This window comes from Aethalodelphis obliquidens, unplaced genomic scaffold, assembly GCF_003676395.1.
Source record: "Aethalodelphis obliquidens isolate GAN/ISIS:26980383/991018 unplaced genomic scaffold, ASM367639v1 scaffold7, whole genome shotgun sequence".
Taxonomy (NCBI): Eukaryota; Metazoa; Chordata; class Mammalia; order Artiodactyla; family Delphinidae; genus Aethalodelphis; species Aethalodelphis obliquidens.
In genome coordinates this window covers 10,459,404-10,487,281 of record NW_020837951.1, presented here as the reverse complement: position 1 = coordinate 10,487,281, position 27,878 = coordinate 10,459,404, and the positions used below count along the sequence as shown (strand labels likewise).

The 27,878-nt window shown below is 38.8% G+C and overlaps 1 protein-coding gene, 1 long non-coding RNA gene and 1 pseudogene across 3 annotated transcripts in view; 1 reads left to right on the top strand and 2 right to left on the bottom strand.

Moving 5' to 3' along the window:
* The window catches only part of LOC113619713 (uncharacterized), a 52,462-nt gene extending 50,086 nt beyond the window's left edge, over positions 1-2,376 (top strand). Inside the window, exon 4 of the long non-coding RNA XR_003432503.1 lies at positions 508-2,376. This is a non-coding gene — a long non-coding RNA (uncharacterized LOC113619713). The remainder of the gene's footprint in view (positions 1-507) is intronic.
* The window catches only part of NR6A1 (nuclear receptor subfamily 6 group A member 1), a 205,780-nt gene that overhangs the window by 168,639 nt on the left and 9,263 nt on the right, over positions 1-27,878 (bottom strand). For both annotated transcript variants that reach the window (XM_027104896.1, XM_027104895.1), the window contains exon 2: positions 8,219-8,260. In XM_027104896.1, coding sequence (XP_026960697.1) covers positions 8,219-8,260 — 42 coding nt within the window. The remainder of the gene's footprint in view (positions 1-8,218; positions 8,261-27,878) is intronic.
* On the bottom strand, positions 18,687-19,532 carry LOC113619711 (60S ribosomal protein L6 pseudogene; annotated as a pseudogene).

Below are 27,878 nucleotides of genomic sequence, written 5' to 3'. Positions count from 1 at the left end.
AGAGGGAAGAGATATGGGAACATATGTATATGTATAACTGATTCACTTTGTTATAAAGCAGAAACTAACACCATTGTAAAGCAATTATACCCCAATAAAGATGTTAAAAAAAATAAAAATAAAAAAATAAAGAGGGCAGCCACTACTCTGTTCCAGCCAACAGATGCCATGTATCAACAGAAATCCAGGTCCAGTGCTGGATCATCCAATTTATCAAGGCCAGAAATGGAAATTTTTATGAAACTCTTGCAAGTTTTAAATGTTGACAACTAACATGCTTTTATTTAAACATCCAGTTAGTCAAACAAAACACATCTATAAGCCAGACTACATTTAGCACATGGAATTTTGTGCTACAGTGAAAATGATATAACACTATTTTCACTGTGAATCTTATTATTCATGCAGTTTATCTTTTCCTATGCTTACCAACAGAGGATATATCTATTCAATTTTGGTTCATACTGTCAGCACCCTTCAAAGAAAGATGCTTATCTTTTCTTTCAGATTCAAATCTACAACAACAAATACTGGACCAACAAAAAAAAGATATGTAACTTCAAATACAGAAGCTAAGAGTCTTAACTGACCTGTATGCCCAGAAAAGGCTTATGAAGACTCACTTGGGACTGAATTGCTATACTCTCAACATACTTAAAGAACCCCAAGATTTTGAGAGAAAACACCAATTTGTAAAATTATGTATAACTCTGAAGAGGGTGGCTTTAATAATCCAGGGTTTCCCTCCACTACCTAATACATTTGCCTAACACAGCAAATCTTCTTCTTGGTGAGACATCAGAAAAAGAACAGAATTCCCACACATCCCCCTTTGTTATCATACGCTGAATTTAAACAACCACTTTCAGCTTTTTTAAAAAAATGAAATAAAGCACAGGTTTATAGGAATCCTTCTCTGCTCTCAAAATATTACTGCAATACTGCTCCCACAGAAATAATTTCAGCAACCTATCTAATTTCAGAGTTTCTTCTCATTCCTTCTTAGTCATCCATTACATATCTCCAGACCCAGATGTTCAAGCATTCCCTGAACCTACCATAGATAATGGCAGAGATCCATGACTATCCAAGGATCCAACAAGAGCCTTTGAATGCAACTATCTTTTCATCAATTGTAAACAAGTCCTAAACTCTTGGCTCCATAGGGAGTCTCTATCAAGTCAGTATAAACTCTGAAATAGGGGCAAAGGTCAAGGGGATGAAGCTCAGCCTAAACTCTGGATCTCATCCCACCCCCACCCTGTTCAAAAGAATTCTTATCAGAAAGGAACTCCCCAGCAAAAGGCCACATTCAGGCGACGTGATCTTGCAGTGATCTAGCAGATTCAGCTGAAGCTTTGGAAGCAAGGCTCTTGGAACTGTTATGAATGTGAAATACCAATATCACAAACAGAATGTTGTGAAGGAAAGGTGACATAAAGGGGAAAACCAAGGGAACTTATCTTCATTTGTTTCAGGAAAGAATCTGTTTGATAATACATAGTGGAATAATCCTGAACCTCAGAAGAAATCTCTTTGGGAACCTATTCCACAGTGAATTACTCTACTTTACATCCAAAATAACTCTAATATATGCAAAAGAGCCCAAATGACACTTAGAAAATAGTCTTCATTCTGTACATAAAAGGCCCCGTTATATATGTTATAAATCCTTATACTGCCTTAAACTCTTCCATTAGCATCTGAGACTTGTCACAGTCAAGAGAGCTAGAAACAGGATAGAAGATTCATTAAAACAGCAGCTCTGAAGTCCCAGATGTTTCTCCACTGTGTACTCTGGGATGAGTCTTTTAACCTCTCCAGGCCTTAGCAGTCTCATCTGTTAGGATAGGAATAGTATCTTTTCAAACAGGCTTTATGAGTGCTTAATGAAAAATGCACATGAAGCATTTAATGTGTAATAAATATTAGTCATTATTATTACTAACTACTATTATGTAGTAAAAGCCACATATCATCAAATTTTGTGTCTGTCGTTCCTGACTAAACCAGAGTCCCTTGAGGGCAGGAACTGAGTCTTAGGCTTGGCACACACATCAAAGGGAAAAAGAGAAATGGGGAGGGAAGGAAACAGTGGACTAGGTATTACAAAGTCAAACTTAAGTTTAGATATTTTATACGCTATAACCAACCCTTCTCACTCCCACTGAATATGTTCAAAGTACCTAGCACATAAGGAATACTCAATAAATGTTAATTTTCTTTGATCTCTAACACTCAACCTTAAGTTCATTATCTGCAGACCACACTTGGGTTTATATAAACTGTTTTCTGAGATTAAAAATTGTGACATATAGGGCTTCCCTGGTGGCGCAGTGGTTGAGAGTCCGCCTACAGATGCAGGGGACGCGGGTTCGTGCCCCAGTCCGGGAAGATCCCACATGCCGCGGAGCGGCTGGGCCCGTGAGCCATGGCCGCTGAGCCTGCACGTCCGGAGCCTGTGCTCCACAATGGGAGAGGCCCACGTACCAAAAAAAAAAAAAAAAAATTGTGACATATAGTTTGACAACTAGGAATAGACCCATAGGACATGGTACAGAATGTTGGAATTTTGGAATGAACCTATGGGTAACTCTAGCTGAGATGTACATTTCTCTTTTATAGCTTGAAGGATCCACAAAAAGTCTCCTTGGGATCCCAAAACACTTGACAGATGAATGCAAAGCCAGAGCAAACTAGTGATGTTAGGCTGTCTTATTCTGAAGCTGTTTTTTAAATTGCCTGTTCATCCCACATCACTCATGGATCTCTGCCTGGTGGGCATCTATCAGTATGGCAACAGAGGGCAAAGATTAATTTAACTTTCAAGTCTCTTCTAAAATGCTCATTTATCCAGGTCTTTGCTCAGTAGGGGAAAATATATACATATGTGTATGTATGTATGTATGTATGTATGTGTGTATGTATGTGTGTGTGTGTGTGTGTGTGTGTGTATATATATATATATAAGTCTGAGTCAGCAAGAATCCCAAGTATGCAGTCTTTTAAAAATGGTAGGGACTTCCCTGGTGGCGCAGTAGTTGAGAATCCGCCTGCCAATTCCGGGGAAATGGGTTCAAGCCCTGGTCCGGGAAGATCCCACATGCCGAAAAGCAACTAAGCCTGTGTGCCACAACTACCGAGTCTGCACTCTAGAGCCCATGAGCCACAACTACTGAAGCCCGCGAGCCATAACTACTGAAGCCCGTGCACCTAGAGTCCATGCTCTGCAACAAGAGAAGCCACTACAATGAGAAGCCCGTGCACTGCAACGAAGAGTAGCCCCTACCCGCTGCAGCTAGAGAAAGCCCACACGCAGCAACAAAGACCCAACGCAGCCAAAAAAAATAATTTTTAAAAAGTATCATAGGATTTATAAATAAATTAAATTAAATGGTAATGGCACGTCTTTAATTACACAAATTTCTTCCTCAGCATGCTCTCTCTAAGACCTTGCTACTGACCAAAGAGAAAGTGCATAATCTGAGTATTTATTTTAAATAAGCAGAGGGTTAACTCCTTTAGTTTCCTAAGAGGTTAAATAAATGGGTTGGCAGATGGTCATTTTGGTTACCTGCTGCTGGTTGGGTGAAGGGGCCCAAAACACCCTAACAGTCAACCAGATGGTAAGAACAGTCTTGGCCAGCAGTACGTGAGCTCCACTCCTTTGAGGGAACTATTTACTTGAAGCAGTAACTTACACCTGCTAACATCTGGAATGATTTATCTTTGTGTCATTAGGCAACAGAGGATAGTTTAATTGAATAAAGTGGTTACAACAATCGTTAGGTACAGAAAGACTGAGAATTTCAACATTATGCTACATAGCCTAGAACAGCATACACTTAATAGTGTTTACCATTTGCCAAGCATTATTCCAAATGCATATATTACTTCCTTTAATCTCCACAATAGCCTTGTGAAGTAGAAGTACTTTTTTATTGTCCCCATTTAACAGATGAGAATACTAAGGCACAGAGAGGTTAAATAACTTAGCCAAGATTACAGAGCTAGTAAATACTGAAGCCAAGTTGAACTCAAGCAATCTTGAGCCAGAGTCCATGCTCTTAATTCAGAAGAGTTTTGGCTTATATAAAAAGCTAAAGGGCTCACTTGAAATGCAGACAAAAAATTTATATAAAACTATGTTCACGGGCTTCCCTGGTTGGCGCAGGGTTGAGGGTCCGCCTGCCGATGCAGGGGACACGGGTTCGTGCCCCGATCCGGGAAGATCCCACATGCTGCGGAGCGGCTGGGCCCGTGAGCCATGGCCGCTAAGCCTGCGCGTCTGGAGCCTGTGCTCCGCAACAGGAGAGGCCACAGCAGTGAGAGGCCCGCGTATCGCAAAAAAAAAAAAAAAAAAAAAAAACTATGTTCACTGTGGCACTATTTATAATGTAGAAAAAACTGCAAACAACCTAAATGCCCAACAATAGGTAAATGGTTAAATAAACCATGGTAAACTTATTCACTTACAATGAAATATTATCTTGCCATTAAAAATATTTATGAAAACTGTTTCATGACTTGGGACAGTGTTCCCAATGTAATGTTGAGTGGGGGAGCAATAAACAGCATACAAATTGTATATATGATTTCTAACCACGTAAAAAATAAGCTCAGACACAAACTGGAAGGACATATTCTCAAATAAGAAACAATGGTTATTTCCAGGTGGTGGGATTAGGGGTGTTTACAGTTTTCTTTTAGTGTTTTCCACAATGAACACGCATTATCCTACCATCAGTTTAAACAAAGGCAATTTTTTTCTTTTAATCAAGCTGCATGAAAATCCTCAAGCAGTTGGTATAAACAGCTAAAAAGCTTCTAACCTGTCTAAACTTCAAGTAGTTACTTTCCTTGGCATAATACCCTTTGAACACGAAACAACATAGTCAGCACATACCAAAAAGAATGCTCATCTTCAAATTTGGAAACTGAATTAAAATACGAGTATTTTCAATTTCGGTCAGTGTTTATTCTCTAATTATTTGTAGGATTATTTTACAAGAAGAGAAATGGATTAAACTATTTAGAGGCCAAGAACCCAGGAATGGTTTTGCTGAAATAGAATAAGGGACAAAAGTCTGACTAGGGAGGAAGAACAGCTGTTGCTAATCCAACTATTTACCCTTTGACCCTCTATCTGGCCAATAACTGAACAGTATCAATTGTTTTCCTGTATTATGTGCTGTTTACAAGCCCTGAGAGGCATGAAAGGAATTAATAATTTAGTCTAGATAGCCGACAGCCTTTATTGGGGAGCCCCTTGTCTGTGGGACAGAAATCAGAGCAAGTAACTGTCCTGAAGTCATAGGTCCCTTTACTGTTCTTGTTTTATAGCCTAATTGGTCCCCAAACATAAATCAATTATTTCTCCTGTTTTAAGAAACAATGACTTCTATTCTCTAACTTCCCTTACATCAAGTCAGTCCTTGTTCTCTTGAGTTTTACAACTACACGGTAAGCACGATGGCTGAGGAAAATACTTGGGGAGCAGGGCAGACTGGGGTTATTTGGAAACAGAAGCACAGAAAGGTTATGCTGTTTTGAACTTCTCTTGACCTTTGACTGCCCTTGTCCCTTATGCTAATAGGCAGGGTACAGAGATGCTTCTTGTAGAAATGAACTTAGCCTGAACCTGTGCTGTAACATTGGACTCCAGGAAGCCCAGGAATCATAGGAAGGCAGCCAGAGTGTGAGTAGCTGCCCATATTCTAAGCATGCTACCCATATGGTCTATCACAAAAAATGTAGGGGAAAAAAAAAGGCTATACAAATTTTACAAAGTCAGTCTTTCCTCATCCAGTTCCAACATGTTGTCCCAAATTTGCTGTCTACAACCACTGCCAAGCAAAATGGGAAATCAGCAACAATGGTATTTCCTGGTCCAAAATAAGCAAGTATGAGTAGGCCTTCCTTATCAGGAATTTGGGGGGTAAGGGAGACATTGGAGCCTCTAAATTCCAAAGATGCATCACAAAGAAAACCCTATTATTCTCCATCTAATGTGCAGAAGTTGTGAAATATTAACACAGATGTTATTCCTTCCCAATCAGAAGCCATGGAATTTGTAGTATCAACAACCATAACCAACTTTACACAACACATGTGTACAGCCCATTTCAATCTTGAGGTGTGCTATGACTTGGTAGGACTGAGCATGCTCAACTGAACCCCAAGATTGACTCAGACCAGATGATAAACTTTTGTTTCTTCCCATTCATTATTATAATGTCAGATCTTTATGTATTTCTTCAAAGAGAAAGACCAAAAATACTAACTTCACAAAAATAACATGGGGACTATTGAAAATATTGGCCACATAAGCTAAGTAGGACTTTTAAAAGAAAAATGATTTTTTTAGGTAATTCCCATTCTATACTGATATATAAAATTATGATTCAATATCTGTTCATTCTCATGGAATGGAGAGGTATATAAAGCACAATATCTAGCTAGAGAGTCTATGCAGAAATGTTAAATGAGTTAGAATTACTTGGCCCAGAAAGAACAATAATCCAATAATAATCTTCATAAGAATATCAAGTGCCTTTCCTAGAAGATGGGCATGAGTATTTTCAATTGCTACTAAGTGCAGAAAAAAAGAATAAATTTGGATACTATGTGCTAAATTAGAGGTTTAAAAAAGTGTATTTTGAAATAATTCCAGACAGGGAAATATTTTCCAATAGACTATTAATAAATTAGGGCAGGACACAGATTTATTTATTTGTGTATCCCTAGAGCCTAGAACTGGGCCTGTTGCAAAGAACATTCAATGTTAAACTGAGTTCTCAATTATCTGGCTTGTTTTATGTGTAGTTCTATCTGAAAGACCACAGGGCATGTCAATATCCTTCCTAGTGTTCAAAAATGCTTCTAAGAGAGGACCATGACTCGAGAATTTACCTTTTCCTCTTCCTAAATGACGGCTATTCATTAAGAGAAAGACAGTGAAAATAGTGTGTTCACTCACAGGTAATGGGATGTCAGGTAGGAAGGTGGGGTAAACTGAGCCTATATTACCTACAAAGCTGATTCTGAACTTTATGACTTGTAGAAAGACAAATCTATTTCCCTGGTGTTTGATAAGCATTATGAGACTTATTTTATCTTGTAATTAATAAGTTAGTTGAACAAACATGAATGTTTATACTATTAAAGTGTGTGAGGATAACATGAGAATGGCCACAGCTGATATTAGTCAGGATGGTGAGAAGGTGAACTTTATCGCTTACCTCAACAGCAGAATGGTGACCAATAACCAGCCCCATGACCCTAACAAGTACAAGAACTAGAAAAAATAACTCTAAATCATCTCATGGAGTCTCAGTCTAAAGTATCATTCGACCTTTTGGTATTATAGCAAAATAAGGTATGTATACACTGAATATTCTCCATATCCTGGAATGGTGTATGCCACATTATGAGAGCACTATAAACACAGATGATTATCTATGATCAAGACTTATATAGTCCTGAAAAGCATCATTTAATTAGACTTTGAAATGGTCATTCTCATAACTTAAACTTAAGAATGTAGTTGAAGATGCTTTAGAAATTAAACTGTGGTATGAAGGTTATCAACTATAAATATCTAAACCTTTACATAATCCTTCTTTGAAATAAATTATATCAAAATGATGTCAACATTTTAAAAAGTGGTTGTGGGTATATGGTTGTATGTATGCATAAATGAAAGCACAATTTTTGTTGGTGGTGGTTTCATGGATGATGGAGAACAAGAAACTAGTATTAAACAGAAATTTTCAGCAAAGAATTTTCTATTAAACGGCTAGACTCTGGCCACCAAATAACATTAGGAGAAGAAAAAGAAAACATAACTAGAAAAGAGAGAATGCCCTCCCCATAATCATAAATTAAAGTGAAATAAAATCTGTAAATAGGGCTTCCCTGGTGGCGCAGTGGTTGAGAGTCCGCCTGCCGATGCGGGGGACACGGGTTCGTGCCCCGGTCCGGGAGGATCCCACGTGCCGCGGAACGGCTGTACCCGTGAGCCATGGCCGCTGGGCCTGCGCGTCCGGAGCCTGTGCTCCGCAACGGGAGAGGCCGCGACAGTGAGAGGCCCGCGTACCGCAAAAAAAAAAAAAAATCTGTCAATAGGTCTATAAATGTCATCTTAAGTTATACATTTCAAAGTACACACACATACACTTTTCTTACACATGAACACTGGGGAACATTCAGAACTTACTAGTGCTTGGGTCAAGCTCTGCCAGTTCGTCCTGACAAAAACCTAAAGAGAAAACAACAGGAAAAAAAGATTACAATTCATGAATTACTCCAAGGTGCCTCCAAATATGAAAAATCAAGTAACATATAGCGGGAAAAAAAATCCAGACTCAGATGTCAAATCTGGATTTGAATCCTAGCTCTATAACATTTAGCTACTGTACATCCTTCTTTGAGCCTCCATTTCATCATCTTTATATAAAAAAATGGAGATAGTAACAGCACCTATCATGGATAGTAATGAGGATTAAGTGAGACACTGATATTAATGCTTATTTAGCACAGTCCCTGGCACAGAGGAGCTCAATAAACAACAGCACAAGTAATTACGAGTAAGCAATGCCAAAGTGAGCTGTAAAAAGTTCGTAATAAAATTACAATGTACTTAATACTCGTCATGTTCTATGTTATCAATGAATTATTTTCCAAAAGGAAGCAAAATATACAAAATATGAACTTATAAAATATCCAACAGGATAATTTTACTTAAAATTTTCACAGTTGCTTAAGAATTTTACCTATACACACAAATGGGAGCAATTCTTCCATTAATAAATATGCTATTCAAGTCGGAATAAATACCTCTCAAAGCACATTTCAGGCCCAAAAAATCTGAGCTACATCTTTCTGATTGGTGTGTAACTATCACACTGAAGAGAAAAATCAAGCACAGTGAGTGGCAAACACCCAGTAGGTGTTCTATATACACAGGTGATGAAAGTTCTATTTTCCTGGAATGACTGCTTACTCTCTCCAGTTTGCCTTCTACTCATTCTCAGAAAAGCTTTTTCTTGCCTCCCTTATCCTTGTCTCATACACAAGGTCAAAGCCCCCTGTTATAATTATCTATAATGTTTTGTGCACTCATCAGCAAGGAATTATTGGCTCAATGTCTCATGCCACTATTAGACTGTTCCACTAACAGTGTTCCACCACCCCAGGGGAAGGGACCTGGCCTGTCTTGTTCACAGCTATAACCCCATTATGTCTCACAAGCCTAGTACAAAGCAGATGTTCAATAAATATCAACTGTAGTATCTCAATGGTAAATTCAAAAACAATGGAGCAAAACTAGGACTAGAGGAATATAAGAACATTTTCTGTCATCAGAGCCAGGCAATCAGAAGCCAAAAGAGCAACTGAGTGTCATGTGGAGAAGAAGGATTCAAACAGCAAGTAGACTGTTTAAACACCACTTTTAAAGTCCTTGCACTCCTGGGCATTCACCGAACAAGCCACAGTCCTTCTTGGTAAAGAACTATTCATCATCCTTCAAGACCCAGCTCAAATATAACAACTATGAAACGTGGAAAACAGAAGAGGCCTCTCCTGCATTCACAACTTAAATAACTGCCTCCTCCACTAGACAGTGAGCTCTTCAAGGGTAGGGACAGTGCCATATTCATCTGCAGAGCTGCTTCTACGCCCGAAACAGTTGCCGATACATTACGTAAGGTGCTCAAATGCAGGATGAACTAAACAGAAAACACAATCCTCCTCTAGATCACAGTCTAGGGGAAGGAAGTCACAGGATCAGAAAATCTAAGTCTAGCCTGAAAAGTGTGTGGAATGTCTGAATGAGGAAATCTGATCTGGAAAACCAGAGTTTGGAAGCTGCTAAAGTGGATGAGATGCCTAAAAAGGCTCACCTCAGAGCAACTTTAAACCGTCTCTACCTAAACACATGGGGATCAGAAAAGCTGTGGAGAGATGCCAGGCAATGAGGAAATCACTCATTACACATGGGTCCAATACTGAACATCCTGCCAGAAATGAAACTGAGAATAAGCACTCACTTAACATAAATTGACTCAAAAATAGGACAAAAAACATGGGAAGGCAGAATAGTATAATGCGCAAGTTATAGTTCAAGCCACTTTTAGTTTAGTCATATGACTTTAGGCAAGTCACTCCCTATTCTGGACCTCAGATTCTGGACATTAAATGAAAAAGCTGTACTAGAAGTCTCAAGAAAAGACAAAGCCTAACACATTTTCTGAAAACAACATTCGGAACTCAAAGTAACTAGATCAAACACAAATAAAGACAGGGTGACTAAAAAAAAAGAAATACTATGAAAAATAGTTAAAGTGGACATCTATTGCTTTTATCTGCCTAGCAACCACTCCCCCCTTCTGGTTAATGGCATTCTGATTTTACTTTGGAGACTTATCCCTTTTACACTTTCAGTTGATATGACCCAAGTAGGATTGACCCTAACCCTGCTATAAACTGGGATTAACAACAGCACTTACCTTATAGGTCTGTTAAAAGGATTAAATGAGATAGTGCATGTAAAGACTTTACACAGTACTTGACAAAGTCAAAGCTCAACATATGTGAGCTATTACTAACCAACTAACCCCAAGGGTCCATCCAATCTAGTGCTGTATCTGTGGTACCAAAGAGGAGATTATAGGAGGGTTAACTATTGACTCATTCATGACACCATCCTCAAAGACCTGGAATGGAACCCCCTAACATCACTAATGTAGTTTAATTACTTGCTGTGATTCTTGAACTTTTTTAATATTTTGAGCCTATAAATTGCTTGATGCAATAATTCCAGATGTAGTACGCTACCCCCCGAGAAAAGAAGAACTCTTTATATTTGCCTTAAAACGAATTCCTCCAGTGGTCACAAAGATCCCTGATTATGGAATTCAGTAACTATGTCTATAGTCCCTCCATCCAGTCCTGAGACCACTGGCTAATAATGTTGTCTCTGGCTTTACAGATCATCACTAATGCAGGAGGCTTGAGGAGATATGGAGAACAATGTTAATCCTACCTCGTGACAAGTCAATGGAATGGCTAGATCTGGCTACCGTTCTCAAACAGTCTCACCCAGATTCTCAGCAACCAGATCCAGCTAGCAAAATGATTCCTAGCTAGAAGAATCCAAACCACTGCTAGAAATAACCCCAATGTGTGTTCAATTCAATTCAACACAGAGGCAAAGGATATCAGAATTGTTCAGTAAAAAGCAGACTCCTAAGGCACATAAATACACAAATATAACCCCAAAACCTTCTGCCTCACAAAATACAACACATTAAACAGATTAGGAAATGTTCTGAGAAATCCAGAGTCTTTGGCTGGTGACTTAAATTGCTTTAAAAAGGGAGAGACAAGAGACACAGATTGGTTCCTAAAATGATAGATATACCACTAAATCAGCATGCTCATAAGCAATCTGAAATTTAGTGCAAAGCTTATATATATTCTGTTACCACGGTTTAACTTAAAAGGCAGATGCATAGTGAAAAGGACATGGGTCTGAGTTAGAGTTGGATTCAAATCCCATATCTGCCACTATTTTTGTTTAATTAACTACCCTATAGCTACTTCCTGAAATGGGGATAAAAATAACCATCTTGTTCAACTGTTGTGAGATTTGGTGAATATATATAAATAACCTACTTTATGGCAAGAGTCAATAAATGGCTCTCAGTCTAGGAATTTTCTTTAATACAAAGGAAGATCCAGTTGACAAGCTTTTCTCCAATAGGAAAGAATTTGGCAAAAACAAAAAGATCAGTGACTCCTTAATCTGTGATTGGCTACAGTAAAAGATTTTGAAAATATTGATTTTTTTCTTTATTTACTATTTTTGGCCATAAAGTTATATATTTACCACAATAGGATCTTAAATAAACTTTGAGTATCCAATTTTTTTCCAAATATGAACAAATAAAAGCTTATGGGTAATGCCACTTAACAAATTCAAGTCTAAAACACTAGCTAATTGTAATCTATAATGTGTTTTTTACAAAAGCAAGTTAAATGTTACTCTAGGAATGTTTTAATTTCATTCAATTTGACTGTAGGAAGGCAGCATGGTGCAACAGAGACTTGGATCCTGGTCAGGATTCTGCCAATCTACTTTGAAGCCCACAAGGCAAAATTAAGGTGAGGCCCTTAAAAGGCAAAATTCTATAATTTTAATCAAACATCTCATCTTTCCCCAAAACAGAAATCACATATTAACATTAGTTTAAATGTTTTAATTAAATATGATATATAACATTATTTTACCTAGTCAACTGCAATTCAAGTTTCATGTACTTTAAAATGTGAGATATGAAGTGAAGCAGAGCTTCCAGAAGGAAGTCAGGGATCTAGAAGGATTTTGAAACTATTCTGCCTTATTAGGTTCCCTACTCTGTGATCCCAATTCCCTCTGCTTCCCTCACCAAATCACCATCAGGGCTACTGACCGCGAATTCAGGTTTTAGAGAATTTTGTTTTCCATACTCCCTAAGAAAAAAGCTAAAAATCTTTACCCAGGATTTGTACTGATACAAAATAGTCATTCACTGGTACTTTCTGGACCAACAGCTCTGGTCATCTGTGTCAGTTTCCCATCTGCTTTGTGCCCCTGATCATGATTAGGTTCCCAATGAAACTCTGTGTCCTTCTTTCAGTCAGATCTGGTCTCAGCCCTAACTATCTCCAGCCTCAAGGCTGAGGCACATCCCAGGATCCCAGGAAAGGATGCTCAGTAAATGTTGAGGAACTACTTCTTTCTCCAAAAAGCAATGGTACTAAACCACATGATACCACAATGAAGTTCTTGCCAAAATATCAAGTTCTAAGAGAAAATAACTGTTTCAGTATTCTCTGCCTTCGAAGTCTAGACCAACAATGTCCAATTGAAATTCCTACAATGATGGAAATGTTCTCTCTCTTCATTATCCAAAATGATAGCCACTAGCCGCATGTGGCTATTAAGCACTTAGGATGTGACTAGTGTGACTGAGCAACTGAATTTTTAACTTAATTTAATTTTGATTAATTAAAGTAGCCACATAAGGCCAGTGGCTATTATAATGGAAAACATAAGACTAGAAAAAAAGTCCTCCCTCTTCTAAATGTATTATGCCACCTTTTGGACTCTGTTGCAGCTTTAAAGTAAATGAAATATGGAAATGCTTATGCTAGTGTTATTTACTAACCAATTCATAAGTTTATCGGTTGTTATCAGAAAGTAATTCCATCAGCCTAGCAAATATAGTCACTTACTTCCTCAAATGTTATTAAGTACCTGCCCACACTGTAGCAGCTCCTAGGCCTGGAAGATACAGGTATCAGTAAGAATGACCCTACTGTCAGAGAATGAATAGTCCAGAGGGGTACAGAATAAAAATTAACTACAGAGTACAACAACATGAATGTACTTAATGCCACTGAACTGTACACTTAAAATGGTTAAAATGGTAAATTTTATGTTATATGTATTTTACTACAATAAGAAAAGATTAAAGCCAAATGAAATAAAAATAGCAAAGGAACTTCCCTGGTGGTCCAGTGGTTAGGACTCCACACTTCCACTGCAGGGGGCACAGGTTCAATACCTGGTTAGGGAACTAAGATCCCACATGCCGTGTGGTGCGGCCAAAAAAAAAAAAGATAGTGAAATAGATAATAACATTAAAAAAATTAATGGTAGGGAGTGAATGATGGACAGATTGGGACAGATGGACAAGGTGAAACTGGGAAGCACTGCAGAGTAGTAAGAGCATATATTTTGCTATCAGAATAGGTTTGAGTCCTGGCACCATCACTTACTACTGTGTTAACTGAGGAAGTGACTTCACCTATCTGAGCCAATTTCCTCATCTGTAGACTGTTGTGAGGATTCAATGAAATGATACACTTAGAGCAGTGGAAAGCGCTTAAGAGCCGCTATCAATATTAGTGAGAACACAGCAGCAACCATGGGGCCAGGGGCATGTGCAAGGGATAAGCATTCACCAGACAAACAGGGCTATTTGAGAAACATATGCAGAGGAAGCCACATGTAAAAGGCATGAACAGAGAAAGTGAACAGTGTTACCTGGTAATGTGATTTGACTGGAGTCCCAGCCAGGGCCATATCATAAAGGGTTTTAACTGCCATACACGGGGAGTTTTTGGCTTTTATTCTATAGGCAACAGTCACTGAGTAAAGGAAATACATGGATACACCTAGGAAGTGTGTCAATACCAGCCCAACTCTGACTAACTTCAATATAGTGGTTCTAAAATTTCAACCAGGTAACTATAAGCATAAGGGTTAAAGGGATGGGAGGAAAGCGCTCTGAGAGGGTAGACAAGATACACATGGCAAACCATCCACAGCTCCTGAAATTCTAGGAACTCTTCCCATTTTTCAGGGCCCCTCCCAACTCCATCTCCTATACTGCTTTTGGTACAAAGAATGGCCTAGGTAGCGGCTGAAAAGAAATGTAGCTTTTTTTTTTTTTTTTGGTAACAAACATTAGTTAGCCAAACCATGGCCTGCCTTACAGTCCAGTCTGCAGCCTACAATTTAGCCCCAGACCCAAGCAAATACAGAAACACTTTTCTTTAGATTGGCTGAGCATTAAATTCACATCTGCCTCTTTCCTTTCTATCCAGTGAGTGGGATGCCACTTGTGCCATTAGCTTTTGTTTCTCACAGGCAACCTGATAAACTATACTTCAGGAATAACAGAAAATGCTTTTGAATACAGAGACAGCACAAGTCCGCACAGCAAAAGCTGGCTGGCAGAACAAGTCATATTTCCCTTTCTCCACCTACAAATGTCAAGGCCACATTTTAAAAACTGCAACAAAAACAAAGCCCTTTCCCTAATGTCATTTTTTTAACATGAAGTCTTAGGGGCAGAAAAAAAGAGTGGGGGGAGGAGAAGCCAAGGATTCTCAATTATATAACCTATTGTGCCCACATATTTGCTCAGCTTAAATGCTGCTTACAAGAAGTGTCTACATTTCTATGGAAACATTAATAAGTTCCATCTGATCAACCTACATCACCTTTCATACAGTTTTTCAGCCTTCTAGCTTTGTAACGGCAGCCTTGAAACCATACTGAAGGCAGAAAAACCAGCTCAAGATTATGACATTTCAATTTTAAGATATTTCAAAAAATAAAAGCAGTACAAAGCTTCAAGGCTGTGGCTAGAGAATCAGAAGGTGAAAACAGTTTAGGAAGGCAATTCGGTTTGATGAGTCAGAGGTCATTAGTGTTTCTATGGAAATATAGTACAGGCATTTCTCAGAAAACTGCATGTACTGATGAGCCTCTGACATTTTTCATTTACAATTCCTGGATCTCTGTAGTAACAAAAGAGATTGTTGATAATTCTCCATTCAGCTTGGAGGTTAAAGAAATTTCAAAATGCACACATACAATAAAATGTATAAAATAATCTCTCAGCTGCCATTTATTGAATCTTTACTATAGGCCTGGCATTGGCGTGATGCTTTACATGAATTCTTCCTTTCTCCATCTTATAGGTTTAAACAGATTATTGTATTCTGTTACATGGAAAGAGCCACAAAAGTCAAAACAAGAGAACTTCTCTTCAGAGCAGTTGGGCTAATAAAACCCCACCTTTGCAAGGTACATGCTTTTCAACAGCTAGATGGGAACTTGACGTTATTTCAAAAAACAAACCCTGACATTCCCACAAAAGCAGGGCTTCAGAGTCCAAGAAAAAAACACCACACCTTAGATGAGTCCATTATTAACGTCCTCTTGAATAATCCAAGATAATCAGAAGCAGCTAGAGTAACTTCACTAACCAGATCAAACCAAAGTATAAAACTTTACATGAGTGAATGAATGCGATATTGTAATTAAACAAGAACTAGGTTGTTCTGGAAAAATATATGTTACTCCCAGCAGGAGTAGGGAGAGTGAAGGAGATTTTTTTTTGCTCATTGTCATTTCAAAGACTAACTGAAGAAGAGTCCTACAGACAAAGGAGTTTGTTTGACCGTGGTCACAGAGCTTTCGAGGTCATTTCAGAACCATCTGTTGAGGATGATTTTTTTTCCTCCATTCAACTTTTCTGATTGAAAATATATTGTTTTTATAAACAGAAACATGCACATTTTAAAAATCCTAAGAACAATGAAAAATATTTTTAAAAAGTATATATATGTATAACTGAATCACTTTGCTGTATAGCAGTAATTAACACAACATTGTAAAGCAACTTTGCTTCAATAAAAAAGAAAAAGCCTAAGAACAAAATGATTCACCTTAACTCTCTAAAACTGACCAGTTCAACTGAAGGAAAAAAAAAAAACCTCCCAAACATTCTCTAAGTGACTTTTAAAGTACTTCTTATTAGAAACATAATTCTGGGCACTAATCTTTCTGACACACTAGTTAACCATTAATGCTAAAGCTCAGTACCATCTCTCATGTCTCAGCTTTAGAAATCCATTGTGTGGCAACAAAAAGATACAACATCTTTAAACTTGCACCCCAGAATCTTTCAAATATGAAGCAAAGCTAGTTGCTAGTTAACCAATCTATGAAATAACCCCAAAAGAAATTTTTTTTAACTATTCGAACTGGAGTCAAGATAGAAGAGCAAAAACCAACATATGTTTAGAGCACCACATAAATGCAAAAGACACTCCACAAACAGGATTAAGGGTGAAAAACTCCTGCTGCTTATTATTTTTTTTTTTTTTTTTTTGCGGTACGTGGGCCTCTCACTGCTGTGGCCTCTCCCGTTGCGGAGCACAGGCTCCGGACGCGCAAGCTCAGCGGCCACGGCTCATGGGCCCAGCCGCTCAGCGGCATGTGGGATCCTCCCGGACCGGGGCACGAACCCGCATCCCCTGCATCGGCAGGCGGACTCTCAACCACTGCGCCACCAGGGAAGCCCCTTCTGCTTCTTATATGCTACACTTTCCTACGTTCTAAAATTAAACTCAATAAATATTTACCTAGCATTTTCAATATAGGGCACTATGCTAAGTTAAAAGGGATACAAAGATGAATAAAGCTGGCTACCCCTAGATTCTTACAATCCCTCTCCCCACTGGTAACCACTAGTTTGTTCTCTATATCTGTGAGTCTGCTTCTTTGTTATATTCACTAGTTTGTTCTATTTTTTTTAGATTCCACATATAAGTGATATCATACAACACTTTGTATTTGTCTTCCTCTGTCTGACTTATTTCAATTAGCATAATAACCTCCAAGCCCATCCATGTTGCTGCAAACAGCAAAATTTCATTCTTTCTAATGGTTGAGTAGTATTCCATTGTATGTATATTACCACATCATCTTTATCCATTCATCTGTTGACAGACACTTAGGTAGCTTCCATATCTTGGCAATTGTAAATAATGTTGCCATTAACATTGGGGTGTATGTATATTTTCGAATTAGTGTTTCTGGTTTTTTTGGATATATAGCTAGGAGTCGAACTGCTGGGTCATATGGTAGTTCTATTTTTAGTTTTTTGAGAAACCTCCATACTGTTTTCCATAGTGGCTACATCAGTTTACACTCCCACCAATAGTGTACAAGGGTACCCTTTTCTCCACATCCTCACCAACATTTGTTATTTGTGTTCTTTTTGATGACAGCCATCCTGACAAGTGTGAGATGCTGCTTCATTGTAGTTTTGATTTGCATTTCCCCGATGATTAGCGATGTTGAGCATCTTCTCATGCGCCTGTTGGCTGGCTCCCGATTTTCAGCATGTTTAGCAAGGCATGGAAGGCCTTAAATCATAGAAATAGGGAACTCCCTGGCAGTCCAGTGGTTAAGACTCCAAGCTTTCACTGCCGAGGGCCCAGGTCTGATCCCTGGTCGGGGAACTGAGATCCCACGGGCCACGTGGCACCACCAAAAAAAAAAAAAAAAAAAATCATAGAAATAAGCAAGTCCAACATTTGAAAAGCTACTTTTTAGAAGCTTCTTTTCCTTGACTCATCATGAAGTTTGGAAAGGGTAAAACATCAATTCCTATTTCCAAACTCTTAACTCTTTATACAGAGATAAAAACGTCTATACCAACTCTGATGTTAAAGCAATTTCCTAATGTTGAGACATCAATAAAGTGATACACCAGGGAGGCAAGACACCTGAACACTAGCCTTACTCTGGTACTAATAAGCCATTTGTGTGATGCTAAGGGATCTACTCTCTCTGTGCTCCATTTTCTCTTCAGTAAAAGGAGAAAGTCTGGCCAATTTTCTTAGTATTTTTTCAGCTCTAAAGTCTATGAATTTTTCAAAAGTTGGCAGTTGTGTATACTAGGGGATACAGAGGATATAACGTTAACACTTGAGGAACCCTTAAGAGGTTGCCAAGATTCTTAGATTTTTTTTTTTTTTTTTTAACTAGAAGAAACCTTATAAACCATCCCTAATCTCTTCCATCGCACTCTAGCCCCCATTTTACAGAAGGGAGAAACTGTGTAAAGGGAGTAATATCTGTAATATCTCTCTGATTTAAACAATTTGGCTTTGGCATTTTCCCAATCTAAAAATGGCAACAATAATAGTATGTACATGTCACAGGGCTCCGGAGAGGATTAAATGAAATGAAAGAAAATTTAAAGCACTCAAGAGAGCACCTGGTACATAGTACATGTTTAGTAAAAGTTAGCCATTTTTTTTTTTTTTTTTAGATGGACCAGTTATTCAATTAGGTTCTTTGTAAGAAGTTTAGAACACTATTTTGTGAGGATAAATTCCATTTGTAAGGGCAAACACAGAGCGGAGGTAGCCCTGGAGCTGAGGAGCAGCTTTGATTCTTCATAGAATTTGTGAGTCCACAGCTTTCTGATCAACCTTGCGCTGCTCTGTAATCTCTTATTTCTCTGTGGGTCGAAGATCTCACCTTCCGGGTGCTTGGGCTTACACAGCTTCTTCTTCTTGAAGTAAGCATCAGTGAGATGTTCCAGGATTTTTCACACCACTGATATCAATTTTGGTAGAGGTGGCAATGACAAATTTCTGGTGTGTTCTGCGGAGAACTCGATTGAGGGACAGAGGCCCAGTCACAAGTAGCAAGCCACTGCTCAGATGCTTCAGAAAGATGACCCTCTTGCCTCCGTGGCGCCCAGTGAGGCAGATCAGAATGGACCCAGGAGTGATGCCAGCAGGCAGTTTTCTCACATGTTTACTGAAGGGTTTTTTGCCATGACTTAACAGCTTTCCAGGCACATTTTCAGTAGGATAATACCTAGGCGTTTTGTGAAGTTAACCACTCGGGTACCACCATTCTTGTCACCACCAACTGGTTTTGTGACAGTAGCAAGGACCATCACCTTCTTTTTCTTTTCAACCTTGGATTTAGCTGCTGAATACTTCATCTTGTACAAGGCCTTTCTGGAATACATAACCAATCAGGAATACTGGCCAATTCCTCTGACCAAGACAGGGTTTCAGCTGCACTGGGGCTTCCCCTTCTTAACCTTTTTAACCCTGTCACCAGCATCAGCCTTTTTTTTTTTCTTTTAATTTTTATCGGAGTATGGTTGCTTTACAATGTTGTGTTAGCCTCCACTGCACAACAAAATGAAACAGCCATACACACACAGATATCCCCTCCCTTTTGGACTTCCCTCCCATTTAGGTTACCACAGTACATTAGGTAGAGTTCCCTGAGCTATACAGTATGTTCCCATCAGTTGTCTAATTTATACATAGTATCAATAATGTATACGTGTCAATCCCAGTCTCCCAGTTCCTCTCACCCCACCCCTTTCCCCCTTGGTATCCATACATTTGTTCTCTACACATCAGCCTTCTTGGCTTCACATTTTTTTCTCTTTAGTATCTGGCTTCTCAGCTTTTTCACTGCCATCTTGTAAGATGGGAAAATAGAGTTAGCCATTATTATCATAGTTGGGAAAGTCATTCTGATCTTCACCCTCCAAGCCACAAATATAAGTATACTTGTGAAATAGACTTCTTGATTAAAAAATATAAACCACTTTGCAGCAGCTCTAGGGAAACTGTTCCACTCTGTGCACACATAGAGAATAGGATCTTTTATTAAGTCATCACTCAGTGCTATTATTGAGATGTTGGCTTCTTGATGAAGCTATAGCATTCATGTGAAAACTGACCTCTGGATCAACCATTCAGATCTCAGATCACCAGACCAATGAAATAAATGTCTGGGGCATGTTTGAGAGCTACAGATACTAGTCTACCCTGCCCAACTAAAATCATACTCTACTTGTATAATACATGCATCCTTTTAACTTTTGATACCTGTTATAAGGTCTGTCAGCTTAGGGGTAAAGTTCATCTTCTAACAGTATCATGCATTAGCATTAGCACAAACATAATGTAACATTCTTACTTCCAAACATGTATCTCAAAACTAAGTGAAATACCAAAAATGTCACACTTCCAGAGTGGGGAACCGTTACTTGGTATACAGCACTTCTGATCTGACTTTAGCAATCCAGTATCTGCATATGCTTCACATTCCTGAATAAGTCAAAGTGACCATATTCTTAGAATATTAGCTAATGATGTCAAGATGAGAAGAGAGTACTCATAAGGTCAACAAGGCAGACTGAAATACAAGCTGACCTGGAAACTGAAGTTGTGTAGACATACTGGTGGCTTACAGTCACTACCATGTTACAGTCTTCGTGTTTTCAGTTCACGATATTCTTTTTTTTTTTTTTTGCTGTACGCGGGCCTCTCACCGCTGCGGCCCCTCCCACTGCGGAGCACAGGCTCCGGATGCACAGGCTCAGCGGCCATGGCTCACGCGCCCAGCCGCTCTGCGTCATGTGGGATCTTCCCGGACTGAGGCACGAACCCATGTCCCCTGCATTGGCAGGCGGACTCTCAATCACTGCGCCACCAGGGAAGCCCACGATATTCATTTTTTAACTTGTTCCACATAGTATTAAGTAGCCTAATGTTATTTTGCTTTATTTCCTAAAAGCCATTAAGTATTACAATTCCTTCCCATTCCACACAGAGATCTACTTCTGTGTCACATGCCCAGGGCCAGCACTGCCTCCCTGTTTGCAAGGACATGTCCTAAATCCCACAACAGCATCCTTCTCCAACACCACTAATTGGTTTTGGACTTCATTCTTTTCCTTGGAAACACAAAAAGGTATCTTTAAAAAAAAAAATGGTCAGGGACTTCCCTGGTGGCGCGGGGATTAAGAATCCACCTGCCAATGCAGGGGACACGGGTTCGAGCCCTGGTCCAGGAAGATCCCACATGCCGTGAAGCAACTAAGCCCCTGCGCCACAACTACTGAGCCGAGCCTGCGCTCTAGCGCCCGTGAGCTACAACTACTGAGTCCGCGCGCCTAGAGCCCGCGCTCCGCAACAAGAGAAGCCACCGCAATGAGAAGCACGCGCACCACAACAAAGAGTAGACCCCGCTCGATGCAACTAGAGAAAGTCCACATGCAGCAATGAAGACCCAATGCAACCAAAAATAAATAAGTAAATAAAAATAAAATAAATTTTTAAATGGCCAGTTTAAAAAAAAAGTTAAGAATTTAAACAAGCAATTTTCAAGGGGCACAACTGTCCCCATGACTAAAAATGGAGGTGGCATTAACTCTGAAGTTTGGTTTTAATTTTTGCATCTGCCATTAAAGCAATGTCTTCTAAACACTAGACTCCTTAAGGTACAAATGGCCCTTAGGATCCTCCTCTAGATAGAGCATATGAGCTAGATAATAAAATTTCAAACCCTTGTTCTAAAGTCTCCATTACTTCATACCAGGGCATGCTGACAAATTTTACCCTGGGATAATCTCTGGGTTGAAACCCTGGGTTCAAAGTGTCAAAGAACAGTGAATCATATATTTTAGCTTATGCCAAGTACTAGAAAAATTTTATTAACGTATCAATTATACCAAGTTTGACCTGCCATACACTACACCAGTCTGGCCTCTGGGATTAGAAACCTATTAGGAATAGGTTTCACAAGATGATTTATCAAGAATCCACAGTAAATGTTCAAAGATATAACCTAGCACAGACAAAGTACAACATAGCAGACAGGAAAATCAATTCATGGGGACTTCCCTGGTAGCGCAGTGGTTAAGAATCTGCCTGCCAACACAGGGGACACGGGTTCAAGCCCTGGTCCAGGAAGATCCCACATGCCGCGTAGCAGCTAAGCCCGTGCACCACAACTACTGAGCCTGCGCTCTACTGAGCCCGCAGGCCACAACTACTGAGCCCTCATGCCACGACTACTGAGGCCTGCGTGCCTAGAGCCCGTGCTCTGCAACAGGAGAAGCCACCGCAATGAGAAGCACGTGCACCGCAAGGAAGAGTAGCCCCCACTCACCACAACTAGAGAAAGCCCACGCGCAGCAACGAAGACCCAGTGCAGCCAAAAATAAATTAAATAAATACATTTATGTTTTAAAAAAAGATTTCTGCCAAATTAAGATCGATAGTTAGCACAGCAGCATTTTCAAGAATGTTCAATTTGTCTCTATCCCAGCTCTCTGCTGCTCCTGCAGCTGGAAAGAGCCAGGGCAGAGAGGGGACCTCTGCTGGTGGAAAGATACAGTCTGCTCTGGGCTGCAGGTAATGGGGGAAAAGATGGGGTACAGGAAAAGGGAGAGAAGAAAAGGGCAAAAAATGACAGGGTAGCAATTTAGAAGAAGGAAACTGACAACAAATTCTGTAAGTTCTACAAATTAGATTTAGCAAATTGATTTTTGTTGAATTGAATACTGGGTAAAGTGGATATTTGGCAAACCAGTTTCAATGACTTGGATTTCGGTGAACTGGCTTGCTTACCCAAGAAGTAGGTATATTAACGTTACTTACAGATAAGGAAATTGAGAAATGTTAAATAACCTTCGTACAGTAACACAGCTACACTCCAGGTTCTTCACACACTACATCAATTCATTCTCCAGTAACTTGTGTGGTGATTCTACATCCTTTCAGCACCACTACCCTCCAAAAAAATCAAAAAAGTAGGAGAGACAGACTTTAAACCCAGGTCCAACTAGAGCTCATGCCTTAACACACCTAGTTAATCACTACATCATAATAATAGTTCTCTGAAATAATTTTAAATTGCCACCCATACCAATGCAGTTTGTCTACCATACTACAATAACTATTTATTCTACCCTCTTCTGCAAAAATTAGTATCTGCTGTTCAGAGGCTGAGTGGCACTGCTGCTGCCAGACTAAACTAGAATACTTTCAAGGCAAAAGTCAAGATTGTAGAGACATTATTACTTTATTTAGGCTGGACAACCTTATTACTCATGATTTTAGATCAAATTTTGCACAACTGAAACTGCTTGAGAACCCGTACTACCATCTTTAGGGATACCACACTGACAATCCCTGATGTGTGTGTACATATACACACATACACATACACACAAACACACAGGTATATAGTTTTATGATCAATTATTTTGGTCAAAGTGTAGGCTAGCCTCATTAAGTAAATGTAAAAACTAAAATAATCCTAAAGTCTACACAATCTATATAAGACATTAGTGCTTGCTCAAACTGTTTGCCTTACTACTGGGGTCTTCAGGGATTTATCACATTTATGATGCTAAGAGAAATGTCTTATCTCACCTACTGACACATAAAACTTGACTTTTCTTGTAGCAACATGTTCAACTTTCCTCCTATCAATAAGATAGTAGTTCAAGGCTCTCTAAACAACTGAAAATATATTTTGCTCTTTTTGGTAAGCAGAAAAATTCTCTACTCATAGATCTTATGATACAGCCCAAATATAAAGCATTTTTGCCTCAGCATAATCAGGAACTTTTACTAACAAAGTTCCCACTCCTGTTAAATATTTTAAGAATGAATTAAACTGTTACTTTTAAAAGGCATTAAACATTTATTCTGATTTTGAACACTGGGTTCAAAAATCTCTTTATGTTAAGATGGAGAAAAGAAAGATCTTTTAAGCAAACTGACACTTTGAAAAACATCACCCTACCTTAAACCTCTTCAAATATATATTTCAAATGCTTAACGAAGAAATGACAAAGCTAATTTTTTTGGTCCATTCCAGGCTTCTCTTCTGCACTTTAAAAGTGCCTCTTATTATTTCTGATCTTCAACGTATACCCAAGGCTACCCTTAATGTTTTAGCAAATAGAATATGATTCTTCCTAACCTCTTGTGAAAACAACAAGGACTATAAATTTAACTCAAGACAGCTTTTGTCCTTCAGTTAGATTCAAGGTCATCTCAAGGCTTTTAATTACTAACCAGGATTTGAGAGGGTCTGCAATTGGTATAGTCGAGGGAAAGAGCAGCTGGCTTATTCACTTTCTTATTAAAGAGCCTTATAAAAACTGTGTCTTGGCAAATTGCAAACTCTCTTACCACCAGTGGTGAACACAAAGAAGCAGAGCAAATGATCTTCAAACATTTGTGTTTACTCTCAATCAACCTCAACTTTTAAAATTACTAGAAGACTCTTAAATCTTAATTTCAGCAAGTATGATTTATGATTTAATTCAAAATTTGTAGATAGCCAGACTCTGAAAATATGTTTCCATTCTGAAACCAGCCCTGTTAAAAATTATGAATGCCCTTCAAATTAGCATAAAATTTATTTAGGTTTTTCACTGTCAAACCCTGTGCAGGGTCAGTGTTTCAGCCACTGAGGAAGCCATGCAGATTATGCAGATATCTAAAGGAATGTAAGTTTAACTTCTCTCTCCATGTACTTAATTTCCAATCAAATTCAGTTTTAAGTTTCAGGACATATTCAAGACTTTGAGGAAGCTGATACAGTTGTATTTGAAGACAGAGAGACACCCCCCCACCCCGATCCATCCTCCTGAAATTTTCAGAGGCAACCAGAGAAGGCTCCAGAGTGTCTTTGTGACCCATTCACCCATGATCTATAAGAAAAAGAAGGCAGCCTCAGAAGGGTCCTTAAGCACTGCTCTGACCAGGCTGGAGATACTGGGGTGGGGGATAGAAGGCAATGTGCATGGGGGGCCTGGTGCCAGAAATCTAGAAGATTCAGAGGACAAAAGGCATTGGGAATGACTTCACATATCCCTCCATAACATAAGAACAGAGGAAATAGTCTACCAGTGTCTCAATTCTATCTCAAGCATGAGGCATTTATTAAAAAAATAGTAATAAGTCCTAGATGTTAGTATACAAGATATCTTAGTGTAAATTAAACTGGTTGTTGGCGATGGTACACCGAGGTAGATACATACTTCTAAAAATTTATCCCCCCAAAAATAAGCCAAAATAAAAGAAAGCACAAGATAGTCTGAGCAGTATTGTTATACCAGTGAGAAACTAAAAACTATCTTAATGTCCAACAGTGAAAAACAATGGGCTGTCATATAGCTATTAAAAGTTTTAAATAAGTTAATGTTGAATCAGTAAAGTTTATAACATGAGAAAAAGGCTTAAAATTAAACAAAAAGCATAAAACATAACGGTATATACTGTATGATCAGAACAATACGCAAAAAAACTAGGATTTGAAGAGTCTAGAAGAAAACATAAGAAAATGCTAATAAAAGTTGCTTGGAGACAAGATTATACGTCATTTTCCCTTCAGTTTCCATATTTTCTACAGTGATTACACATTTCTAATTTTAAAATCATTAGATTCCTAAACAGCTCACACCTAAGGAACCTAAGGGCCACAGGCAATTCAAGCACAGAACTCAGAGATCACACCATTTAAAATCTAAATACAAGATAGAGCTAAATCCCTCCTGCTTGTATGCAAGCACTTCCAACTGTGTTGCCCAGGAAGCGTCCCCTAAACAACGCTCTAAACTTGCTTTCCAAACACAGCATTGGAAACACTGGGTATCCTTCAGCCAGGAGCCCTATCTATGCTCCTGAAACTAGCTTTGGAGAATAAATTTACAGTACTTCACACACTTCATACTACCCATAGATGCTCGGTAATTGTTTTTTTATTAATGGGCACACTATATGAAAAGCAAACTTACTTTGAAATATTTTTAAAAGGCTCACGGCAGATAGTGCATTTTATCTTCAAATGTTAAATGCATTTTTTCATCACAGTAGTACTTTCAGTAACTGCTCACCAGCAGTTAGCTCTGAATTCCAGCCAGCCCAACTATCTTTCAGATTTAATCTGTCAGCAAGTAAGGGAATATTTTTTTGTGGGAAAGCAATTGTAATTTCCCACATTAGGTGATTGATTAAGTTCTCTCCCCTAAAAGGCTGATTGGTTTCCTGGTGCCAGTAAAATGATTGATGAATATTTCAACTGCAGCTCCCTTGCTAACCCCCCTCCCCCCCTCCCCCATACATTGCCGCCCCTTTCCTGCTGGGTTCCCTTTTTCCAGACCAACAGCATTTAAGAAGGTTTTGCAATTTTCCTTAATGAATCCAAGTTCTCAAACTCAGAGCATTTGATCTTAAGAGGACAGGACTCTTCTCAATGCTGAATGAGTTTTGCAGATAAAAATTCCTTTACAAGGAATAAGAGAAAACTCTGAAATGAACTGTGGGTTTAACTCAATGAATGAAAATGTACTTACAAAAGAAAAGTGTGACATTGAGGGGGTGGGGTTATAAATGAGAAGAAAAGTGATCGTGTTAAAAAGAAAAAAACACAAATGAAAACTCTACACTGAATTTCGAGTTTACATTACAAATTGTCATAATATCATAACTTTAACTGCAAACATTTCTATGCGGTAGACCCAGAGAACAGAATTTACACGTAAATTATGTGATCCTACAGACTTTACAGCAGCCAGGTATTCTAAAATTTAAACAGGGAAACAAGGTATGGTAAGCATTAAGGAATGTTAAATATTGTTTGAGGGATTATTGAACAGTATCTGTAATCAAAATCGTCCCAATGAATTTGGGCTGTGAGTACCATAGTTATTTGCTTTTGGCAGGGCTTTCCTAAATTGCAACTTCCTGTTTTACCCAATTCATTTCATCATAAAGCTGGAAAATTCCTTCAGGGATTATCTAATTTAGCTCCTTCATTTTATACGTGGACCCATGGAGACATGCCTTTATAAGAGAGCTAGAATGAGAATCCAGGCAAAACCTAGGCGCATCAACTATTTCCTGAGCCTCATACCTCCTCAAATAATGTAGTTGGCCTCCTCTCGCAAGTCCTTTCCTGCTCAAACTACATTGCTACCACGATCTATTAACCCCCACTGCCACATCAGTCTCACCATCTCCTTGCTAGGAAATCACTATCTATATTTTACAAACTTTAGACAACTGGTTCTTATATTTCCATTTTCAAAGGGTCACATCAACCTTAGATTTGTCCTCCTCTTTTTCATATAGCCAGCTTTTGTGTGGCAGAAATAAAAAAGGTATAGGGGACAAAGCTCATCTTTTTCCTAAACCACATTCCCCAACATAGTCAAGCAAACAGCCAGGGGTTTACTGGCCATCGCATCTTAATCTGGTGTATCTGGTCACTTTAGGTATAATGAGAGCTACATTTCCAAACAGAAATGTAGCTATATTCTGGTTCCAGGAGGGCCTGTCAAACCTTGGATTTAGCTTCAACACATGGCTTGACTTACATACTTGCCCCAATTTTCTGAAGTGACTGAAAAGCACATTCCCTTCCCTTATATTTTGCAGACTTTCTCTGACTACCAGCAAAGAACTCAGACTCAAAAGGCTCTGATTAAAGCAAAAGACTCAAGATTCCTGACCTGACCGCTTTCATTCGTCCATTCATTCAACATTCATGAAACACCAATTTCTTGTGTTTTTAGTGCTGACGCTACAGATACAAGATATGATATCCCTGCCTTGAATGGCTCAAAACCCCTTCTTTCCTTAGCACTCAAGGATTATCTCTGATTCTGCAAAATTATTTT